Below are 21,581 nucleotides of genomic sequence, written 5' to 3' on the forward strand. Positions count from 1 at the left end.
TTTTTTTTTTTTTTTTTTTTTTTTTTTTTTACTATTCAGGAAGATATGAGTGGTTGCAACACAGACACTATGGTCAACAAAATAGTGACTATATGGATCTTTACAGAAAATTTGCCAACTCTAGAGTCCTCTGAACTTAAGCAACAAAGGGGGTTTTGAGCATGAAAATAATATTATCCAAGCTTACCTCTGCCTCTCTTGTTAGATATTTGAAATGCTTGTTGATCCTGGAGACAACATCCTCCTAAATGAACCTGCTTATTCAGCAACCATTCAAGCTGTGAGTACACATTTCTATACGACAGCATTTCTCTTACATTAAATAGAAGAAAGCTTTGCTTCTTGAGAATTATCTGCCCACTGAAAACTAAAATAGCATCTTTCATCTGTAAACAAGAGAATCTTAAATGATGTATGTGAAATAGGTTAAATGTATCCTCTGCTGCATACATTTCTTTATTAAAATCCAAATGTATAGGCACTAATGAGTGCGCAAATCACATCTTAATATTTTATTTGAAATGTGACTTAATTTATAAAAACTTGCTTTGTATTTACCATCTTTTGTTGCAGTATGCCTAAGTGTAACCATTTTGCATGTCAACTTAATATAACTTCAAACTAATATGGCATACTTAGGATTTCCCACTCTACTGTGAAATGAATGAGACTATAATAGCCAGAATAAAAGTCTGATCCTCTGCCTCACCACTGAGAATTAGGTTTCTTTGGTTCACTCTGCTTTCATATAGATATGTCCACAAACTTGAACAAGTACAGGAAAGTATAGTCATAATGAATAGGGATTTGGAAACCATAGTGAATGGTTATAGGAACCACAGAAGTGAAGAGAAGGCCACAGAGAAGACAGGAAATTGTTCTCAAATATGTAAGTTAGCCATGTGACAGAAGAATTAGATTTATTTGTCCATGTTCTCAGGTGGGCAGAACTGAAAAGTGGAAACTACAGGGAAATGATTTCAACTCAGAATAAGAAATTTTTAGTTATTGGCCTTACCTGACTGCCTAAGTAAGTTACACATTTCCCATCGTTGCAGGTGTTCAAAGTTACCTGCTTAATCCCAAAAAACCAAATGCCAAATGTTTTCTCTGACATAAGGAGGCTGATTCATAGTGGAGTAGGGAGGGGGAGCATGGGAGGAATAGATGAACCCTAGATAGGGGTTGGAGGGGAAGGGAGGGGGCAGGGGGTTAGAAATGATGGTGGAATGTGATGGTCATCATTATCCAAAGTACATGTATGAAGGCACGAATTGGTGTGAATATACTTTATATACAACCAGAGATATGAACAATTGTGCTCTATATGTGTAATATGAATTGTAATGCATTCTGCTGTCATACATAAATCTTTAAAAAAATTTTAAAAAGAACCACTTCAAATTCTGACTTCTAAAACAATTCCTTCAGAAAAGGCTTTGTGAGACTGTATGCTGAGAGACCCCTGTATCTCATTGGCTTGCAGCTATAAAAGTTCGTTTCCCTCGCACTACAGATTCACAAGACTGCTGCCATTCTCTCCTATGGCATCTTCATGCTAAGCCTCAAGTTGACAGAAGCAGCTTGTATCTCAAACACCACCAATCTTAAAGAAGAAGGAAAGCAGACGTAGAAAATCACATGCTAGGGTTTATAAAACTTCTGCTTGGAGGGAACACCCCTCACCCCTGCTCAAAAGATATTTTCCAGAGCAAGGCACATGGCCAAGTCAAACATAAATGGGGCAAGAAGTATAATGCTTCCCCTGCAAACAGACAGGAGGTAGAGTGGGACAATAACAGAATCTACCCCAGAGGGACAATAGAATTACAGTATGTAACCTCAGCCCTCCAGAGCTTGGAGCTGAGTACAGGTTCATATCTTCAAGGGTGTAAGTAAAATGCTCTTGGTCCATATTAAAAAAAAAAATAGTGGCACTTCCATCTCATGTTCTTGTCTGACTCTTGGACTTTCTTTGTGCTATACAGCTGCTACCGCTGGGCTGCAACATTATTAATGTTCCCAGCGATAAATATGGGATTATTCCAGACTCCCTCACAGAAATACTTTGCAAATGGAAACCAGAAGATTCAAAGGACCCCAAGAAAAACACCCCCAAATTTCTATACACTGTCCCAAATGGCAACAACCCAACTGGAAATTCACTGAGAGGTGACCGCAAAAAGAAAATCTATGAGGTATTTTTGAAAAATGGGTTAGGTGGTTATGCTTTTGTTTATGTTTGACATTTTGGAAGAGTGATGTGCAAGTTCCCTTCCTTGTTAACCTCTTGCTTTTGAGGAAGATAATTTTTAATAAAAGTAGCTCACCAATGCTGTGAATTCTAGTAAATTTAGACACAAGAAATCACTATGTTCTTTGTTGATGAAATTTTTCTTTTCCCTTAATTGATGTTTCATATGACAGAAATAACATTTTTGGCCTGATGTTAAACTTCATTTTTTTCTTTAATATTTGGCCCCACATTTGATTTTCATATTTTAAATTTGGGTTTTTTAACTTGTCTCTTCTGCTTCCTATTCTTTATCATTTGGGTAACAAAGATTTCTTCAAAAATAAGAGACATGCTCCTTTTTTTTTTCTTTTTTAGTAAAATCTCTTTGAGTATCTATGATGCCTAGATTTTCACCCTAAACATTTTTTAAAATATCCAACATTTATTGAACTATACAGAAATCTTTGAAAAATAAGAGAAGTTTTTAAAATCTCTTTTCTATATCTGTGTTCCCTAAGCTTTCCCTTTAAATAACTTTTTAAAATAAGTACCAAAATTGTATTAAACTGTATAGAATTTAATCATTTTCAGTGGAATCATAAGACAGATACCAACCAGTTCCTTTTACTCAGAAAATATAGTTTCAAAACATTTTCTTGTTATTATTTGTACTCTCCTATGCTCTCCCCTGGGTTCTGTGCTCGATTCTCTAACCCCCCAAGAAAGCTTTATCTGATTTCACGATTATAAATTCCATTCCACATATGACTCCCACATTGTTCAGCTCTACCTCTCTCCTGAACTCCAGACTTCTGTCCTTAATTTTCTACCTGTATCTCCACATAGATGTCTAATAGAATTTCAAACTTAACATGGCCAAACTGGGACTCCTGGTTTTCCCCAGTTCTACCCCAAACCTCTAATCCACAAGCACTCCAGGTGCTCCATCCCCATAAATAGTGTGTCCACAAAGAGTTAGTTAGCCTACATTCCTCTCTTTTCCCTCTCTCCACCCAACACCCACATCCAGTCCATCCTGTGAACTCAACCCCCGTGTTCATTCAAAATCCATCCATTTTTCTACACTACCATTCCTAGACCCATCTCCTAAGCCACACCTGCTGTCACCAGACTAGGATAAGGACACTGCTGCATTTCACTCTCGGTCTTTGACCAATGGACCATTCATTGCAGGGCAGGAGCCTGGTAAATGTGAAGCCAGTCTCAGGTTCCAGTCCCAGGTGGCTTTCCCTTGCAGTTAAAGTCCAAATTCCTGTGTTCACTTTGCAAAGCCAAATGACATGGTCAGTTCTGTTCTTGGGCCTTTTCTCTTACCATCTTTGCCAAGCCTACTTGCTACAGTCACTCTGGCCTTCTTTCTAAACATGCCAGGCTTTCTGCTTACCCCAAGATCTTTGCTCTCATGCATCCCTCAGTCTAGAATCTTTCCCCTGATGTTTGCACAACTTATTCCCATCATTCTGAGTTCCAGTGTTACCTTGCAGGGAGGGCTTCCCAAGGATTCAACCTGAATAACTACTTCTCTCTCAAACCTGATCATATTGAATGTTCCTAGAATTTAACCTCTGCTCTCATCTAATGATTACTCTGCTCATTGCCCACTGGCTTATGCATTCTCTTTCCCACTAGACATTGGTTTCTGAAGAAAAGGAATCTTTAGTTCTTCATTCATCTCTATCCTCACTGTCTGGTATGGCAGACCCTCAGCCACTTCTCAAATGAATGGACAAATGAGTACCAAAAAAATTACAATTCCAAATTATTTTAATTTTAGATAGTTCCTAAGAAGTAAATATATTACTTTAACCTTTTAGCTTGCAAGAAAATATGATTTCCTCATAATAGAAGATGATCCTTACTATTTTCTCCAGTTTAACAAGGTAAGTGATGATGTCAACTCATTTCGCCTGTAGAAGACACATAGTTGTAAGTTATTGTGCAGCATTTGAGGTCAGTCTGGCTGCTCGGTTAGAACTGTCTACTTTTGCACTGAAATTAGTGAATTATTACTAACTCGTTACCGACTTTAATTTTTTGGTCTTCCAGTTTTATCTCAGGATTAGCACTTTTCATTTTTTTCTATTACTGCTCTTTCTAGAAATTGTTTACCTTTAAAATAGTGGCTGGCTCTCTATACCATGCATTTAAGTGAACAGAGTAAGTCAGGCTGCTTGTCTTGAACTTGAAATTCTGTTCTATCTAGCTCCTTAAGCATTCCACCTTGGGTGTCGACCTCCATGTAATGGTAGGGCTAAGAAGGATGGGGAAGCCATGTTCAAGCTGAAGAATTAGACGTGTGCTCAGTTAGTGCTCTCCATTCTACACACAGAGGGAGGCCTCAGGCAACAGGCCACTTAGTTGCCATTCCTGTCATTTATGCCCTGAACAATATCTGCAGAATAATGGGCTTTTAGATTCCTTTTCACTGTACACAGATGTGCTTTTCACATTTACTATTTTCTAACGAACAGTGGTAGTGGGAGACTACCCAATGCCTGATTCCTCAAATCTGATATTTTACTTACTCTCAGGGTTGCAGAGAACATGTTCTTGGATTCAGTGCTCCCTTTAAATTTACAGAGAAAAAAAAAACAAAACAGAAATTCTCTGTGATTTGCCAGAACATTATTTTGCCTACCTGCCCTCCTACCTCAGCATGACCATAAACCCCTTTCTTTGTACCTACATTTGAAGCAAATTTTGAAGTCATTATTTCATATTGACTATGTTTCTCAACTTTATTCTCCCCTCTTCCCCCCCCCCCCATCTTTCTAGTTGGTTCTAAGGATCAACATTCTCTCAACAATCCTGAATGCTTCTGGCCCTCTTCATGTTGATCTTGTCCAAACAAATTTTTCTTGAGTCCTTCCTCTAAATCTGTTAATCCAGATTTTATCTCCTGGAACAAAGAAGGCCTGTTTGAGAAACCTCTAAATTCGTAGCCATGACATCTGGGCAAAGACAGAGGCCTTTCTGCGTGTGTTTGGAAAAAAAGCCTTGAAGACAGGCAGATGCTAGTAAAAGAACGTGCACATGTTTCTTTCTCCATGATAAAGGGCTGAGACAAAGAGTAGTGCTATCGGGTTTCAAATCCATCCCTTCTCTGCTCTGTACAAATAACCCTGCAGTTTGAGTTTATAAATTAACAGTAATTTTCTTCCCCTTTTAAGCCCTGGGAACCAACATTTCTTTCCATGGATGTTGATGGGCGTGTCGTCAGAGCTGACACCTTCTCAAAAGTCCTGTCCTCTGGGTAAGTCCTGTGTCTCTAACCTGAGATTGGCCTCAGTATCGGTTAGTCCAAACAATTCTTCTCATTTAAGGTGCTTGTATTCCACTTGCCTTATCAACACCAGTCTCTTTGTGAATATGAATATAGGCCTTTTTTTTTCTCTTTATTCATCTCCAGTAGTCAAAGATGCTTGGCCATGAATCTAAAGTCATAGAGAGACTAGTCCAGTATAGTGTATGAAAGAGGATATTCAGAAATACTTGGCTAGACTTGCATGATTTTATACATGTACACTTTAATTTAAATTTGTATTTGAAAAAATAAGAACTTAGTTTTATTAGAATGTTTTAATTGTCTAGATCCATCTGAGCCCAGGTCACTGCTCTCTTCCTCGTGAAATCAGCAAGGTGATGTGTACTAATTGTTAATACGGGATTGACATGGAGCCTTTTCTGTTTTTGTGTAGGTTGAGGGTAGGGTTCCTAACTGGCCCAAAACCCTTGATAGAGAGAATTCTTTTACACATTCAAGTTTCATCCCTACACCCCTGCACTTTCTCACAGGTAAGTACCATTTAGGAAACAGGAGTTTTAAAAAATCAGATAAGAATAAAGTAGATGTTGGCAAATGAGATTAAGCTAAAGTGACAGGGAAGAAAAATCACCACTGCCAAATCTGGTTCTAAATACAGACTGAATTTGAAGATGAGATGCTAGGTATTTACCTAAAAGGCGAATGAGAGCCAAATGACCCTGGTGTTTCCGTGCAGCAAAAACCCAAACGTCTTGAGAATCAGGGCATCATATTCATCTTGTACCCTCAGGGGACTCTAAAAAAGCCTGTGAAACAGAACAAAATGGAACTGAATTTTTGAAGTAATGTTGACTTTAGCTTTATTGTCTTGGAACCTGCAATGGGAGCACGAAATTCAAACCTCTTTAGTAACTCAGAGATGGCCTTCATTGCACAGATGCCGTCTCCTGCAGACACTAGCTGGAATGCATTTTAATGAAAATAAGGTCAACTTAACTTGGGAGAAATTATGAATTTTCCCACAAGCACTGAGAAATTATTATATTTGAAAATTATTGCAATCTTTAAAATCAGATTTTAAGGATAGAATTACTATGTAACAACTCAAAATGTATCTGAAAGTTTGTATTTTATGGGACACTTGTTTGGTCTTGTAAATTCCATAAAGTGTGGATGTCCCCATATTTTAATGGGTCAGGGACTTTTCCCATGTTATACCTGCTATCATCAATGAGTCAATATTAATTTATAACATTTAGAACTTCCACTTTAAATAGAAAAATCTCTAAATATTATAGAACTTACATATCTTAAACAGTGTGTGTGTGTGTGTGTGTGTGTATTTTGGTTGGAAATGCAGGTCGTTGACAAAATATTTGCTTAGCAGGTGCAAGGCCCTGGGTTTGCCACTGAAAAGGAGGGTGGGGGGAGAAAAGGCAATAGACTGGTAAGCAATGCCTTGGATCTGGCGTTGGACAGTCTATCTTTGAATATGAGTTCTCTGACTACTTCATCAGAAAAATTAGCCCTAATGCCTCAGTTTTTCTTATCGGTAAAATAAAAAGAATCTGCCTAATGATGACATTGTTATAAAGACTAAGTTAGCCAAAATCTATTGATATGTTATAATAGCGCCCAGCATATGACAAGACTATATGAATATTTTTCATTTTGACCTATGTGGTAGTCATGTGATTAATTATTGTTTATTATAAATCACTGATTGGTGTAAGTCAGCCAGCATACACATGTAATCAGGAATGATCCACTTGTACATCTGACAAAACCAAACACTTTCAGGGAGTGAGCCGTGACATTTGTTACCGTTCTGTCTCTTTTAGTTCATGGTGTTAGAGCTTCTGCAGCAGTGGGGAGAAGAGGGCTTCCTGGCTCATGTACAGAGGTATCAAATCATTTGTTAAGATGTTTATAAGATGTTAAGATCCCAGTGGACAAGGTATGGAGCAGCCTGTACTGATTCCCTCTTCTTCCTTAAGTATCCTGAGATAGACAATAAGACAGTCTCCCAGAAGTCACAGCCTCTTCATGTTAGTATCTCTTCTCTAGAGAGACTCAGGAGCATCCCAGGTATGGTCTGAAAGCCAGGGCCACCCATGTCCACGACAATCTGAAATTCACACTAAGTTATATCCTCAATTTAGAGGATAAACTACTCATACACATAAATATTTTATTTAATAATCAATTTACTATGAGAGATACATGACTGATGCAAATACAGAGGAGTGCACTGGTATACTACTGGTATACTTTTGATCTTGAGCATTCTCCTAGCCTCCCAATGACCATCGTTATTTGAGACACCTAAACACAAGGACCAGTCCTGCTATTTCTACGTTCCCTGTTTTACATAGAAACAACCTTTTTGGCTTTATTAATTTTCATTTTTTCTAATCAGCCCATAATAAAGGAAAAAAAATATCACCAGTTAGGTCATGCAAATACATTCTGGTCCCTTATCAAGAATGTAGTCAAGATAGAAAAAAAAATTCTTACAGCCTGAACTCCAGAGCTTTTTTGTGTTTCTGCAGCCCATGGACTGAACACACCCTTGCTATTGATTCCTTCTTCCAGGGTCACTGATTTCTACAGGAGCCAGAGGGATGCAGTATTGGCCGCTGCAGACAAGTGGCTAAGTGGTGAGTGGAACATGTGTCTGCCCTTAGGATAAACAGCAGCACCCATGTGAATGGATGATAAACACGGCAAATGAACAATCTGGTGGGAAAGAGGCAACATTGTCTGGCAGTGTTCTTACCAAGGAAGTGTTGCCTACAAATAATCTCACAAGTAGCATCCTATACCCACCACCCTGGCACAGTTCTCCCCATCCCTAATTGTCTGCTCTAAGAATTTTGGTTCAAAAAAATCAGTCTAAAAATCAACCAGCAATAATTTAAAGCTAAATAACATCCATCTTCAAAATATTATAGTTCTTTCAAAATTTTGTCGCAAACAAACAATGTACTCTATTTCTAACTAAACTGTATCGACAAATAATACAGTCTTAGGCGGATCTCTCATGACATAGATTTTGCCTTTTAATCATTAGCCTCATTTATCTAATATTACCTATTGCTAATTTGTAAGAAGCTTAAGATTTACTTTACATTGCGGAAGAAAGTTAGATGGATTACACAGCTTTAATTGTATCATTAAAAGTGTCTTATCAAAAGCAGCCTTTGATAAGAACAATAATAAACCAAAAATATCAATTCCTTATTTCTGTCATATCTCATTCCCTATAAAGTCTTGGTAAAAACAGAATTATTACCTGTTTGATAAGAGTACCATTTTCCAATTTTCATAGTAATATTGAAGAAAAAGTTTTAACCAACAGCAAATTGTTGTTGTTGTTTTCTTAAGATAGTGATTAAAAATCAAAATAATCATCCTTTCTTCTTGGTTTCCCTATCCTAACACTCAGGGAAACAGAAAGCTGGAATTTTAAGCCCTCCTTTTCATAATTAATTGCATTCTGATGAAAAAGAATTCACTGGACTTCTAAACTAAATAATGGGATTTATCGAAATACCAAAAGACTCCAGAAAGAGATGAAGAATCCTCTTTTAAAATGAAACAAACACATTTGCCCCAGGTGTGGTCCTAATTACGTGAAGGAGAAAGAGGCACCAGTTCCCTGATCTCCACAAAGCCTGGCTGCAGCTTTACATGTGTACTCAGGAGCTATTCAGTCTCTCTCCCTACCTCTTATCCCTACACTGACTCTGAAATAGACCTAGAACATTAATTTTTCAAGGATCATAAAATTATATTTTCAAAAAATGTTATTACTGGGCATGGTGGCATCTGTCTGTAATTCCAGTGGCCTGGGAGGCCAAGGCAGGAGGATTGCAAGTTCGAGGCCAGACTCAGCAATTTATTGAAGTCCTAAGCAACTTAGTGAGTCTCTGTCTCAAAATTAAAATAAAAAGGGCTGGCAATGAAGCTCAGTGATAAAGCATCCATGGATCCAATTCAAAGTACAAAAGCAACAAATAAAAAAACCAATATTATCACTGAAGGAACTTTTTTTGGAAGTACTAGTTTATAATCACTTCACTTGTGTCATGGAACAATACATTTAATACCATCTGAAATGCCTTTGGAAGATGTTTATTCTCCTTTTGTTTGTAGGTTTGGCAGAATGGAATGTTCCCGTTGCCGGAATGTTCTTATGGATTAAAATGAAAGGCATTCCCGACACAGAACAACTGATTAAAGAAAAAGCCCTTAAGAAAGAGGTAAACCTGGGAGGTGGGTGGAAGGGGGGACCCTAAAGGAAAGTTGCTCTTTTTCTTTAAGGTAATCTTTTATTTGAATAAAAATGAAACAGAGATATATTTTGGTTGCCCACCATTCATAAGTAATGGTCTGATATTAGGTGTTTTTCTCATTATTCAAATTGTAATAAATGTGGGGTTCTATAATTCCTCGGCTGGTCTAAGTCAACAGAAACACTATCATTCATCTCAGTGGACGATTACTTTAGTGGCTCAGAACAATCTCTGGAGACACACTCCTTGGGTTTCAGTCCAGCTCCACCCCTTACTGGACATATGATGTGGGGGAAGTCACCCTCCCTGTGCTTTCTCTCAGGGAGAGTAAGAATCCATCCCTCAAAAGGTGGTTGCTATGATTAAATGAATTCTCTGTGTAAAGCACTTGGACTAATAAATACGTGGCACCTAGTAAGTTGTAGCCACTAGTATTTCCAATGGAGGGACTTTCTTTGTTGTTGTTGTTGTTGTTGTTTTTTTCCCCGGATTATGAAAGTAAAGTGTGCTCACAGTAGGAAATGTGAAAAATGCATGAATTATAATGAAAATTTTTAAAAACAGCCCATCATTTCACCACCCACATTTTGTGACCACTTATGGTGATTTTCTTGGCAACCTTCGGCCGTGTGGTTATTCTGCATGGCTAAAATTACATGGAAAAGTTTGTATCCTGATTTTTTTCAATTAAAATTAGCTCATACGTCATTTTTTTTTTCTCTCCTTGTATAATTAAATCTGCTGAGATTTCATTTGGGGGCATTGATTAGGCTATCAATTCTAAAGGAAACTTTTTTTCTGTATAGCTTTATAATTTACCAAATAAATTATATTTGGTAAATTATCCCTCTGCATTTATTAATTCCATTATCATGTTTGTCATTGAATCTTTGTAAACACAGAGGTCTGTTTCTAGATGCCTTTTCTCTTGGATTTGTAAACATAAAAGGAGAGAGTGAATTGACTGGTGGATGACAGGGTGCCTAAGCTGGTGTATAAGAGACTCCAGAGGTTAGATCTAGAGACAGACCACCTGAGCAAAGTCATTATCCTTTCTATCCATCTTATTTGAGGGCAGGACTCACACTTTACTCATTATTCTAATCCAAGTAGTGTCACATACTGTACTTAATATATATTTAATTAATTTATATCAAACAAATACATTTTTCCATCTATTTTTTAAATTGGTGCTTTGTAAGTAACATAAAGGTGGAATTCACTGTGCATAGCATAATTTGGTCAATTTCATTCCACTCCTTCTTCCCTTTAATCCTCTTTCTCTAATCCATTGATATCCCTTTTATTTTCATGATGTCCCTACTTTTTTCCCCCCTTATTTTGTTCTAGTGTCCACATATGAGAGAAAACATTCAACCTTTGGCCTTCTGTATCTGGCTTAATTCATTTACCATGACATTTTCCAGTTTCAATCATTTATTTGCAAGTGTCATGATTTTTTTTCTTCTTTAAGGCTGAATAATACTCCATCATGTGTATACACCACATTTTCTTTATCCATTTGTCTGTGGACAGCCCCTGGGCTTATTCCATAGCTTGGCTATTGTGAATCATGCTGCTGTAAACATTGATGTGTCTACACTATAGCATGCTGATTTTAATTCTCAAATACATTTTAATATAATAAATCAACTTTATATTTTCTTTGCTTCTCTATCAATGCCATTATCATCAAGCACTTTGGTTAATGTCTCTGTGTTTGTATCTCTGAGCTAAGTGCTAAGGATGTGGACTTGATGTTTAACTTTGCTTGTTTTTTTTTCTTCTTCTTCTTCATTCATTCTGTATATTCTGCTGCCTACTCCTCAACATTTTCTAAACAATCTCCAATTTATCACTGCTGCCTTAGCCCAAAGTTTGGTCATTTTTTTTACACGATTTTTTTGTTTGTTTGTTCTAATTAGTTACACATGACAGGGAAATGCATTTTGATTTATTGTACACAAATGGAGCACAAATTTTCATTTCTCTGGTTGGACACAATGTAGAGTCACACCATATGTGCAGGCATACATGTACCTAGGGTAATGATGGTCATCTCATTCTATCATTTTTCCTGCATGTTTGGTCATCTTAAAAGAGATTATTACCACTCCTTCCTTCTCTTACATGTCCTTGCTTCTAGTCCATTCCAAAACTTTTCCACTATATTGGGAGAAATGGTAGTTTTCATATTTTATTAATCAGTACCAAGAAACTCATCTTCTGCCTTGAAATCCTTTTCCAAGAGTACCCCAAATTATTTCACTCCCAGCTCATCTTGTTTTACTGGATAGTACCCAATTTTATACCATTTAAGAACAAACAGAACTTTGTTTTTGAAGGCCATAATTTCACTAGTTAACATTAATTGCTGTAAATTATAAACCCCAAAATCTCAAAGACTTAACACAATAGAAGTCTATTTTTTTCTTTTTCTTTTTCTTTTTTATTTCAGATGGAACCTGGGGTGCTTTTCCACTGAGCTACATCCCCAGCCCTTTCTATTTTTTATTTTGATACAGGGTCTCACTAAATTACTTAGGACCCTCAATAAATTGCTGAGGCTGGCCTCAAACTTGCAATCCTCCTGCCTCAGCTTCCCAAGTTCCTGGGATTACAGGCATGTACCACCACACCCCGCAGAAGCCTATTTCTGACTGACATAAAATTCAGAGCTGCAATCTGCAGGCAAATACAATCCAATGGTGACTCAGAGACCCTGGCTCCTTCCATCTTGTTGCTTCCCAATCTTCATAGGGATTCTAAGATTGCTACAAAGTGGAAAGAGTATGGGAGATCACACAGGGGAACATTTCAGGGCCCAGGACTAGAAGTAGCACTCATGACTCTGGTTATGATTCACTCATGTGACCACACACAACTAGAAAGAGGCTGGAGAATGGGAACATAACTTAGTGGCAAAGCAGGTACTTAGAATGCATGAGTGAGGTCCTGGGTTCGATTCCCACCAGAAGGAAGGAAGGAAGGAAAGGAGGAGGAAATGGAGGGCTAGAGAATTAAGTATGTTTGTCCAGGATGAAAAGGCAGTGGAGTCTCCAGTCAGTGAGCTGTTCCTGACATAATGCAATTGTGCCAGGTGCAGTTCACACCTGTAGTTCCAGCTACTGGGGAGGCTCAGGCAGGAGGATTCCAAGTTTGAGGCCAGCTTGGGAACTTAGAGAGACGCTGTCTCAAAATAAAAAGTAAAGATGGCTTAGCTACAGCTCAAGGGTCGAGTGTCTCTGCGGTTGCTCTCCCACTCTATCTTCACACACTTGGTTAACATTTTTAATCCTTCACTTTATTTATTTATTTACTTGTATCTCCTTTCAGTTCTTTGCACCATTTTCTTGCCTTCTCAGAGCATTCACACTCCATATTGTCTCCCTGAGACACTGTTCCCTGATTCTTTCCAGGATAACATCTGCTTATCTTTCAGGTTTCCCAGCTCAAAAATCTCTTTCAGTATTGGTCAAATCATATCCGAATTGGCCAGATTAGCCCGTGTGCACATATGAATATGTGACGACAAATCCTGTCACTATGGTCAACTACAATACGCCAATAAAAATGTGGAAAGAGAACAAATTAACACTTTCAGATTTGATAACGTGAAATGGTATTTCATTGTTTGAATCTATATTAGTTTTCTAGTCAGGCGAGGCATTTATTCGTTAATCGCCATTTCTGTCCTTTGCACATTAAAACTAGAATTTTATCAATGTTCTTCTCCATCATTCTTCTCCATTTCTATGTGTTCTTCATATGTGGAGAAGAAATGGCACTGGCCATATTTATGGTAAACATTTTTCCAGTTTCTGTGCACCTAATTTTGTTTCTTGTATGGCGGGTGCAGTTTTTGTGTGAACATTTTATTTTGTGATTCCTTCGACCGCTTTTAAACCTAAAATGTCCGTCCCCGTTTGAGAACAGTTTTACCTATGTTTTCTCTTAGCCTTTCCTTACTGGCACATCACTGATGTCCCACCATGTCTCCTAGGTCTTAATGCTTCCTGGAAATGCTTTCTATGTCGACAGCTCGGCCCCTAGCCCTTACTTCAGAGTATCCTTCTCTTCAGTCTCTCCAGAGCAGATGGATGTGGTGAGGACCATATTCTGTTAGAGTTACTCTAGCTCTCAGTTCTGGGGTTTGGTGCATGTGTTCACTTTGTGATTTAGAACAGTATTGAATGTCTTCTTGGGTTTCTATAAAGCAGATATTCATGGGCCAGTCATGAACTCCCATTAAACATCCCCTTTAGGCTTCTGTAGATAAAAGAGACGAAACTGGAGTTCAAGTTTGCTGTCTTCATGATGAACCTTTCAGAACCTAATGAGCAGTCCCAGAAAGTTCCCAACTTGTCATGGGGAAAACCCGTTTCCTTTCGTCACAAAGTTACCACGCATGAGAAGTACAAATTCATCATATCCTTCACTCTCCTTCTCTGAAGAAAATAGCATCAGTAAGGGTCAAAGAAAATAATATTCTTAAGTTAATCTCAGTAATGCTTTAACCAAAATGAAAAGAAGCAAAGAAAGAAGATCCTAAGGGCTACACATCTGGAATTAAAAAAGAAGAGCTATAAATTGACAGTGCCGTTCACCTTCGAAAGGTGCTTGTGCTTAAACCTGGGAGATGGGCTTTTTGGGTGTGTTCTTTCTTTACTTGCTTTCTCCTATCATTAAATGTGCTTTTCATAAATTATTTCTGCTTTTATATATGAAGAGAGTGGACAGTTGAAACTGTATAAAATGCATTTTCAAGGCAGAAATTATATGAAAATATAAAATAATTTGCATTGTATATAAAATGGAAAATATTGATTGTGAGATCTATAAGAACCCCCATTATCCTGGAAATCCAATATGCTTCCATCTACATATTATAGTAGATGTTGGAGGCATCGTCCCCAGAGAAAAGTGATGTCCAGGGTGATTTTTCAACTCCTTATCTCAACCTTGCATAAGTAATCTGTTTGCATTTTTTAAATTAGGATAGACTTTTCCAAAATAGTCTCCTGATTTCATCCATTCTTGTCTCTTTTCTATTTTAGGCATTCCAGAGACTAGCTCAACTTATAAAAGAAAATTTATGAAGAAATCAAACTGATTATAGTACTCATAGATTTTCCAGATAAATTATTTTTGTGTTTATTTGTAAGAAATGAACATTGACGTTGGACTTCTAGATTGGACGCCATCAAATGTGTCATGTCTGTGTATGTCCTATTTTAACTAGACAAGTTTTGAAGTGCCTTTAAGTCCATCCGATAGCCAAAATATATTTAGAATTTACTTATAGCTTCTGATTAATTTTCAACCTACAAAAAAATATTTTTATCTTGAATTTTATTGTGAAGTGCTCAGTAGTTGCTTTATAATATCCTGTAAATCTTCGAAACCAAACACATTATTTTGTAATTTTAAAGAAATAAGTTCAAAATGGTATATAAGGTATATTTTTTTCTATTTTTAGGGAAATTTAGTGAGAGTTTATTATAAAAATTGTTCTAATTTGACCATTATAATTATAATTAATCCTTTGGTAAGAATACCATAGACATTATCATATGCTCCAGACATCCCTTTAAAATAAAATTCTGGAATTAACATACCTGAAGGCATTAGGCCTATTAATTCTAAGTAAGGAGGGGAAATCATGGGCATAGGAAAATTTACTACATTGTATTTTCATGATACTACATAATTTACAAAAGCACATTCTTATCAGTTATGTCACTGAAATCTACTACAACCCTTTGAGGTATTAGGATATATTTTTTAAATCATTATTTTCCCATCCAATTATTAAAGGAACATATTCTTTTTTAAAAAATATCTTTATTTTATTTATTTATTTTTATGTGGTGCTGAGGATTGAGCCCAGTGCCTCATGCATAAGAGGCAAGCACTCTACCACTGAGCTACAACCCAGCCCTAAAGTAACATATTCTTATCCTAAACTTTCAAACAATATAGAAAGTGTGAGGAATAAAGTAAAAGCCACTCACTCTCTCACCCCCATTGATAATTGCTGTCAGCATCGATCACTTTTCTTTCAAGATGCTTTCCTATGCATGCACATTGTGATATCTAAAACATTGGCACTCATTGTGACAGTGCATCATAAATACCCTGTATTAGTTTTCTATCACTGTTTAACAAATCAACACTGTGTTTCAAGATCCAGCAATTGTAAACTTATGGGTTCCTTTGAGGAACTGGAAGTTTATGTCCTTATTATTTATTCTACCCCTTGTGTATATGAATATCTCCATGATACTTATTGTTGACTTGGCATCTGGGTGAAATGTCACATCATCTTCTACCTCAAAGGTCAAAGCACCTGGCCCCAAGTCCAGATCCTTATTTCTGAGGCAACTGGTCACAGCTCTTTAGAAGAGATTAAAGAGACTCAGGGCCTAAAGGATGGCCAAAATGAAGACCTAACAATCCCCTTAACTGGGAGAAGAGGAAAGTATAAATTAGACTTATGGAGATAAAATAAGCCTTCTACTTACTTCATTTAGTAATTTTCAGCAATAACAAAGATGTCCCAGCCCAGCACTACATACGCGAGTCCTGCAGCTTCTAAGAAATTCTACTCTCATTCAGTACAAAGATGATCCAGTCTTTCATCCTCTCACTGAAGAGTGCCCTGAAATGGACTCATCTTACATTTTTTTTACAGCAACTTGCGCATAAAGATCAGAAGGTTGTGACAACAGCCATTAGGGGGTAATACTAAGAAACTAGAGTACACTCTTTGACAGGCATCTCCACAAACTTAACTAATCAAAATTAAACAATACTACGTTTATGTAACAAAGGTAGCTCAGCCACACTCAAGTCCAGCTGATCAGAGTCTTTTTTCAGGGCATGATAATGATTAAGAGGTATCATTTTGGTAATTAGCGTATTAACACAGGTCACAGTAATCTGGACATCCACAAAGAGAAACGTAAACATTAGAAAAGTCTGGAATGCCACACTTCGGGATGCCTGCAAACCAACTGTCAGCTGCTCCCATAAATACATTAGGAGTTCCTTCTCCCTGAGAAATGTCCTAATTTAGTTAGTGGTAGCGTCTAGAGAAACAGTCATCTCAGCCACCTTTTAGATTAAGTTTTCTGTAGTAGTAAAATCAGAAGAAAAATAGGTACAATATTCAATTTTGTTCATCACAAATATTATACAAGCCCCCAACATGGGCAAAGAGATCTAAAGATGCGTGATGTTCCACTAAATGTGTGTCAAACATGTATAATCTCATTTACTTTTTGGAGAATGGCTTCTAAGTAGAACTTCTAAGTAGAACTGAACGCCAGAGAGACCTGATTGACTACAAAATCCAAGATTTACCCTAACTTGCAGAGTAGCTTCAAATTCCATATGACTAGATTCTGCTGGCTGACCAGAGTAATTCCATAGGAACCCTATGGGAACCTTTCCTCAGTGGAAACTAACTTATCTTCATCTATTTCAAGGTTGGCACTAATTTTAGTTACTGACTGCTTTGCCCTCTGATGATGGAATATTATCCAGAAGCCAAGACAAGGCAGATGGCAAGATCCAAACCAACAATGGAGGCAAAACAGGAAGCAAATTCTCTATAGACCCAATACAGGCCCTCAGGGAATGGAAAAGAGGGCCACCTAGTGGCGTTTGCGTAGAAATCAGTCAAATTTGTTCACCCATAAGTCTATGCAGCTCTTAAACAAGGTCCAATGGAAATTTACTTTTATGCCGTCTCCATATAGCATGCTATAATAGTACATAACAACATTTAGTAGAAAGGGACCTTACTAGACCTAATTCAGTGACATTATACAAGCAATTATTTGTACCTACATAAGTAGTCCCTTGGTCTTGACTGTGCAATACCTAGCAATACATACCTTTTGCAGGCATCACTTGGATAGGTTTTCCATATTTGATAGTGAACAGGTTACTAATAGAAAGGTCAGGGTAGTATTTCCAGTCAGCTTAAGAAACCAAGCAGTAGTGATATGTACAATATCACAGTCTTCCCTTTCCCTTTTGGGTTTTCAGAATCAGTCTCACTGGGAACACAGAGGCTTAATGTTAGGGAAATTGTTCCTTGAAACAGTGGAAACTTCGAGGACTCAGGGAGGACCAGGTGGTTGACTGAGCCCTCTATGAGTCCCTGCTGACCACTGAATTTATATCCTTTCATATACCAACTTTGTCAGGTACTATTGCACTCTTTACTAAATAGGTCATCTGGGGAAGTTGATACCACATTTCCTTGATATTCAGGATTAGTTCATAGGTAGGGGCTTCAACATTAACAAAGGCAATCCATAAGGGCAATGGGATATCAGAAAGGAGTTCATCTACTTGGACTCTATTTTTTATGTGGGTCCAACAACAAGAAGCAAGAAGCCATTTTTGTTCCCACAACATGCCAAAATTGTGGACTACTCCAAAAAGCATATCTACTATCTGCTAAACATTTACAGATTAGCTATTCACAAACTTGGGTAAAAGCAAAAATCCCTAAAGGCCAATCCAACTTCCACTGAGGAAGAGTTCCCTTTTCTATTGACTCATCTTGGTTTAACAGGAGACCCTTAACTGATATTTTCCCATTCAGCAAAAAAACATGAACTCAGGATTATCCAATGGGGCATCTCACAAATCAACCTGAGCAGCCACTATTTCTCGGCCTACACTCATACAATTGTACTTTTCACCATCATCAGGTAGAAGTGATAGGGTTAAGTTGCAACATTTTAGATGGACAGCAGGAGAAAGGAGAAGAATCTCACCAATTTCTAGTAGTCTACTGTTAAGAAATGCTAAGTTTGGAAATTAATAGACTTTTCACAGCAAGTTGGACTTGCATATAAAGTTCATTTCCTAAAACCCATCTGGCTGCTGTTGCTTCTGTTTTAAATATTTAGGACATGCCTTAGCTACTAGGTCTAATTGCAGACTGATGCAAGATGGGTCTATGTTGTCCCCCACATTCATGGGTAAGAATGCCTGATTGTTACACTCATGAACTAACAAGGTAAAGATTTAGAATAGTTTGAAATTCCTAAGGCTGAGGCCTGTTGTAAGGTCAGCTTCATTTAGTTAGAGCCTGCTTATAAGTGTCTTCCCTTATTAAAGGCTCTGGAACTGTATTGCTAGTAAGCTCACAGAATGGTAAGGCTGTTAGGGGAAATTTGGGGACCCAAGAACTGCAGTATTCTGCAAGTCCAAGAAAACCTCTTAATTGTCTTTGGTTGTAGGCCAGGGGAAAGTGAATAGGTTTTGTTCTCTCAAGCAACACAGAAATCCCTTTGGGAGTCGGGTCATGTCCTGAATAGTGGACTTTTCCAATTAAAAATTGGAACTTTTCCATCAAAACCTTCTGATCTTTATGTACAAATTGCTGTAAAAGGTAAGATGAGTCCATTTCAGGGCACTGTTCAGTGGGGGAGAGTAACACTGAAATCATCTTTGTACCGAATGAGAGTAGAATTTCTAAGAAACTGCAGGACTGTGAGGTCCTGATGCAATTACTGGAGAAAAGAAAGCAGCTTCAGTAAGCCCCAGGGTGATACAGTCCAGGTATTCTATTGACTTTTCCAAGAACACACAAATACTGGACCTCTTTCTCAATAAGGATACTAAGGAAAGCAAAGGTCTGTTACTGTTCAAAGGTCTGTTACTGTGTACCATTTAGGTTTTATGTTTTGGGGGTTGGTTTGGATTTTTTGTTTTGTTTTGTTTGGGTTTTTTTCATTTGTTTGTTTGTTGCATGGGTTGGTTGGGTGGTGGTTTGGTCTTTGCTATTTCTTCTCATGACAGAATGTTTATTATTGTTTATTATTTTATGCCAGTATATCTGGTGCAGGTTCAATTCTTCAGAAAAATAGTATGAACAATACAAACATTATTATCATACTTGTAATTTTTAAGTTTTCATAACTGAACCCCCAGATCATAATATAGATGCTGTTATTCGAGTGAAGCACATTTATTAAATAGACATGTGAAAACATTTTAGTATAAACTGACAAGATTTAAGTCAAAAAGACTGTAGGCTGATTCGCGTGTGCCATTTTGAATCAGTGATATTTGACAAGAAGGTATTAGTGTTTGGAACTACAAGAAACCTCAGTATCACAATTTGATAAGTTACTTGAGAATCTTGAAGGCATTTCCAAACGTGTCCAGTTGGTTCTTTAACTAATAGGACTGGAGTGTCACAAGGACTGGTGCATGGAATTGCGAGTCCCTGTTGGTTTAAGTTCTCTACAATTGAGGAAAGTCCTTGAATTGCTTCAGGCTTTAGTGTATTTTGGATTAACTCAGGCAAAGGGTTAGAATGATCTATTTAGTCTTTAATGGGCTCCACACATTTAACCTTCCTCTATCAGTAGAAAAAGAAGTTCATAAATAATCCTATATATTAGAAAGATCCAGAGCATTGCAGCCCTGAGTTTGAATTTACCAATTTCTGTCTATAGAGAGCACAGTAGTTCTGGTTGCATACAGTTGGGAAATCCTGAGATTATATAAACCTCTGAAGAGAATGTTTTATGCCCTTTTCATTTAGGAAGTCAGTCTCACCCAGAAAGCTTACTGGAACAGTATCACATAGTAAAAAAAAAAAAAAAAAAAAAAAGGCATGTTTTTCTAAAAATGTCCCTGAAGTCAATTAGATGGTTTCAGATAGTGGGAACTTCTTACCTTGATTGAAAAACCCCAAAAACAGAAATGATCATTTTTTTTACTCTGAGGGATTCTTTAAAGTGGAGCTTATGGAAGGTAAAGTGGTCCCAGTATATACCAGAATTGTGCAGGACCCCCCAATCTGTACTTGGAGAGACATAAGCTTGCTAGACTCGGGGGGTGGGGGGTGGTCTCTTACTCTTAAATCCTCTCAAAATGCTCAGCCAATGCCACCAATTCAACAAAACTCTCTAAGTTCTCATCCTAGTTTTTCTTTTTTTAATTTGGCTGCTAAGTTCAGGGGAAGTCTACTTACAGACACACCGGTTACCACTGCAGTCCCTAGAGGAGATGCCTCTTGCTCTATTTCCAGATTGGATTGTTTTACAAGTACTATTTCCTAATAAACTCTATAATCTGAAACTGGTTCATCAGAGTTTGTGTGTTTCTTTGAAACTGTATAATTAACCAAAAAGCCTTGGGGATTCAACTTTAAAGGTTTTCAGCAGTTCTTTTGACCTATCCTGTGAGGAGAATTGGGAGAATCATTCACAGACTCCTCCTCAGGCTCCCTCGGGTCTGCAGGCTCCTACTGTCCTGTGACTCAATTGGCAAAGGTCAGGGAGTCCTGTCTTGTAAGCTCTTATGAGGATTCTCAACCCCTTGGTAAATTTTCAAGGATTTTCCCTCAGTTTAGAGAAGGCCTTTTAAACAAGGGCTTTCAGCTTTAAGCTCATTAGACCAAGAAGTAAATGCAGCAATAGCAGGAAATTCTGGCTGGTCAGAGCTCTCCCTCCTTAAGGCATTTTTGTCTAACTTCCCCCTTTTTCTTGATCTTCAGAGTGCAAAGGTAATGGAGCAGGACGGTTAGTGGACACAGAGCATTTCGTAAAGATTGACAGAGAGAATGAGATGTCGGGGTTAATTCAGTCAAGGTGCAGTCTTGGTCCTTAAACTTTTCATTTGCCTCTGTAAGAAAATTTTAGGAAGGCAATCTTTAGCCCATTTAATCTTTTAGATGCTTCTGCATAGCAATTACAAATGTATTCTACTGCTTTTTGTGAGGATT

At 37.6% G+C, this 21,581-nt stretch overlaps 1 protein-coding gene across 4 annotated transcripts in view; it reads left to right on the top strand.

Moving 5' to 3' along the window:
- The window catches only part of Aadat (aminoadipate aminotransferase), a 27,344-nt gene extending 6,403 nt beyond the window's left edge, over nt 1-20,941 (top strand). For 2 of the 4 annotated variants that reach the window (XR_007343313.1, XR_007343311.1), the window contains 11 exons: nt 206-280; nt 1,989-2,198; nt 4,072-4,137; nt 5,428-5,510; nt 5,956-6,052; nt 7,364-7,425; nt 8,118-8,182; nt 9,681-9,787; nt 13,824-13,925; nt 14,086-14,436; nt 14,878-15,011. Coding sequence is in view for 1 of the 4 variants with exons in the window: in XM_015486214.2 (XP_015341700.1) it covers nt 206-280; nt 1,989-2,198; nt 4,072-4,137; nt 5,428-5,510; nt 5,956-6,052; nt 7,364-7,425; nt 8,118-8,182; nt 9,681-9,787; nt 13,824-13,925; nt 14,878-14,919 (909 nt within the window). In the remaining 3 variants the exon portion in view is untranslated. Of the gene's footprint in view, nt 1-205; nt 281-1,988; nt 2,199-4,071; nt 4,138-5,427; nt 5,511-5,955; nt 6,053-7,363; nt 7,426-8,117; nt 8,183-9,680; nt 9,788-13,823; nt 13,926-14,085; nt 14,437-14,877 lie in introns of all 4 variants that reach the window. The other 2 variants (XR_007343312.1, XM_015486214.2) reach the window with 2 other exon arrangements.
- Nucleotides 20,942-21,581: the final 640 nt, after the last annotated feature.

The sequence above is a fragment of the Marmota marmota genome, unplaced genomic scaffold (genome assembly GCF_001458135.2).
Source record: "Marmota marmota marmota unplaced genomic scaffold, marMar, whole genome shotgun sequence".
Lineage (NCBI taxonomy): Eukaryota > Metazoa > Chordata > Mammalia > Rodentia > Sciuridae > Marmota > Marmota marmota.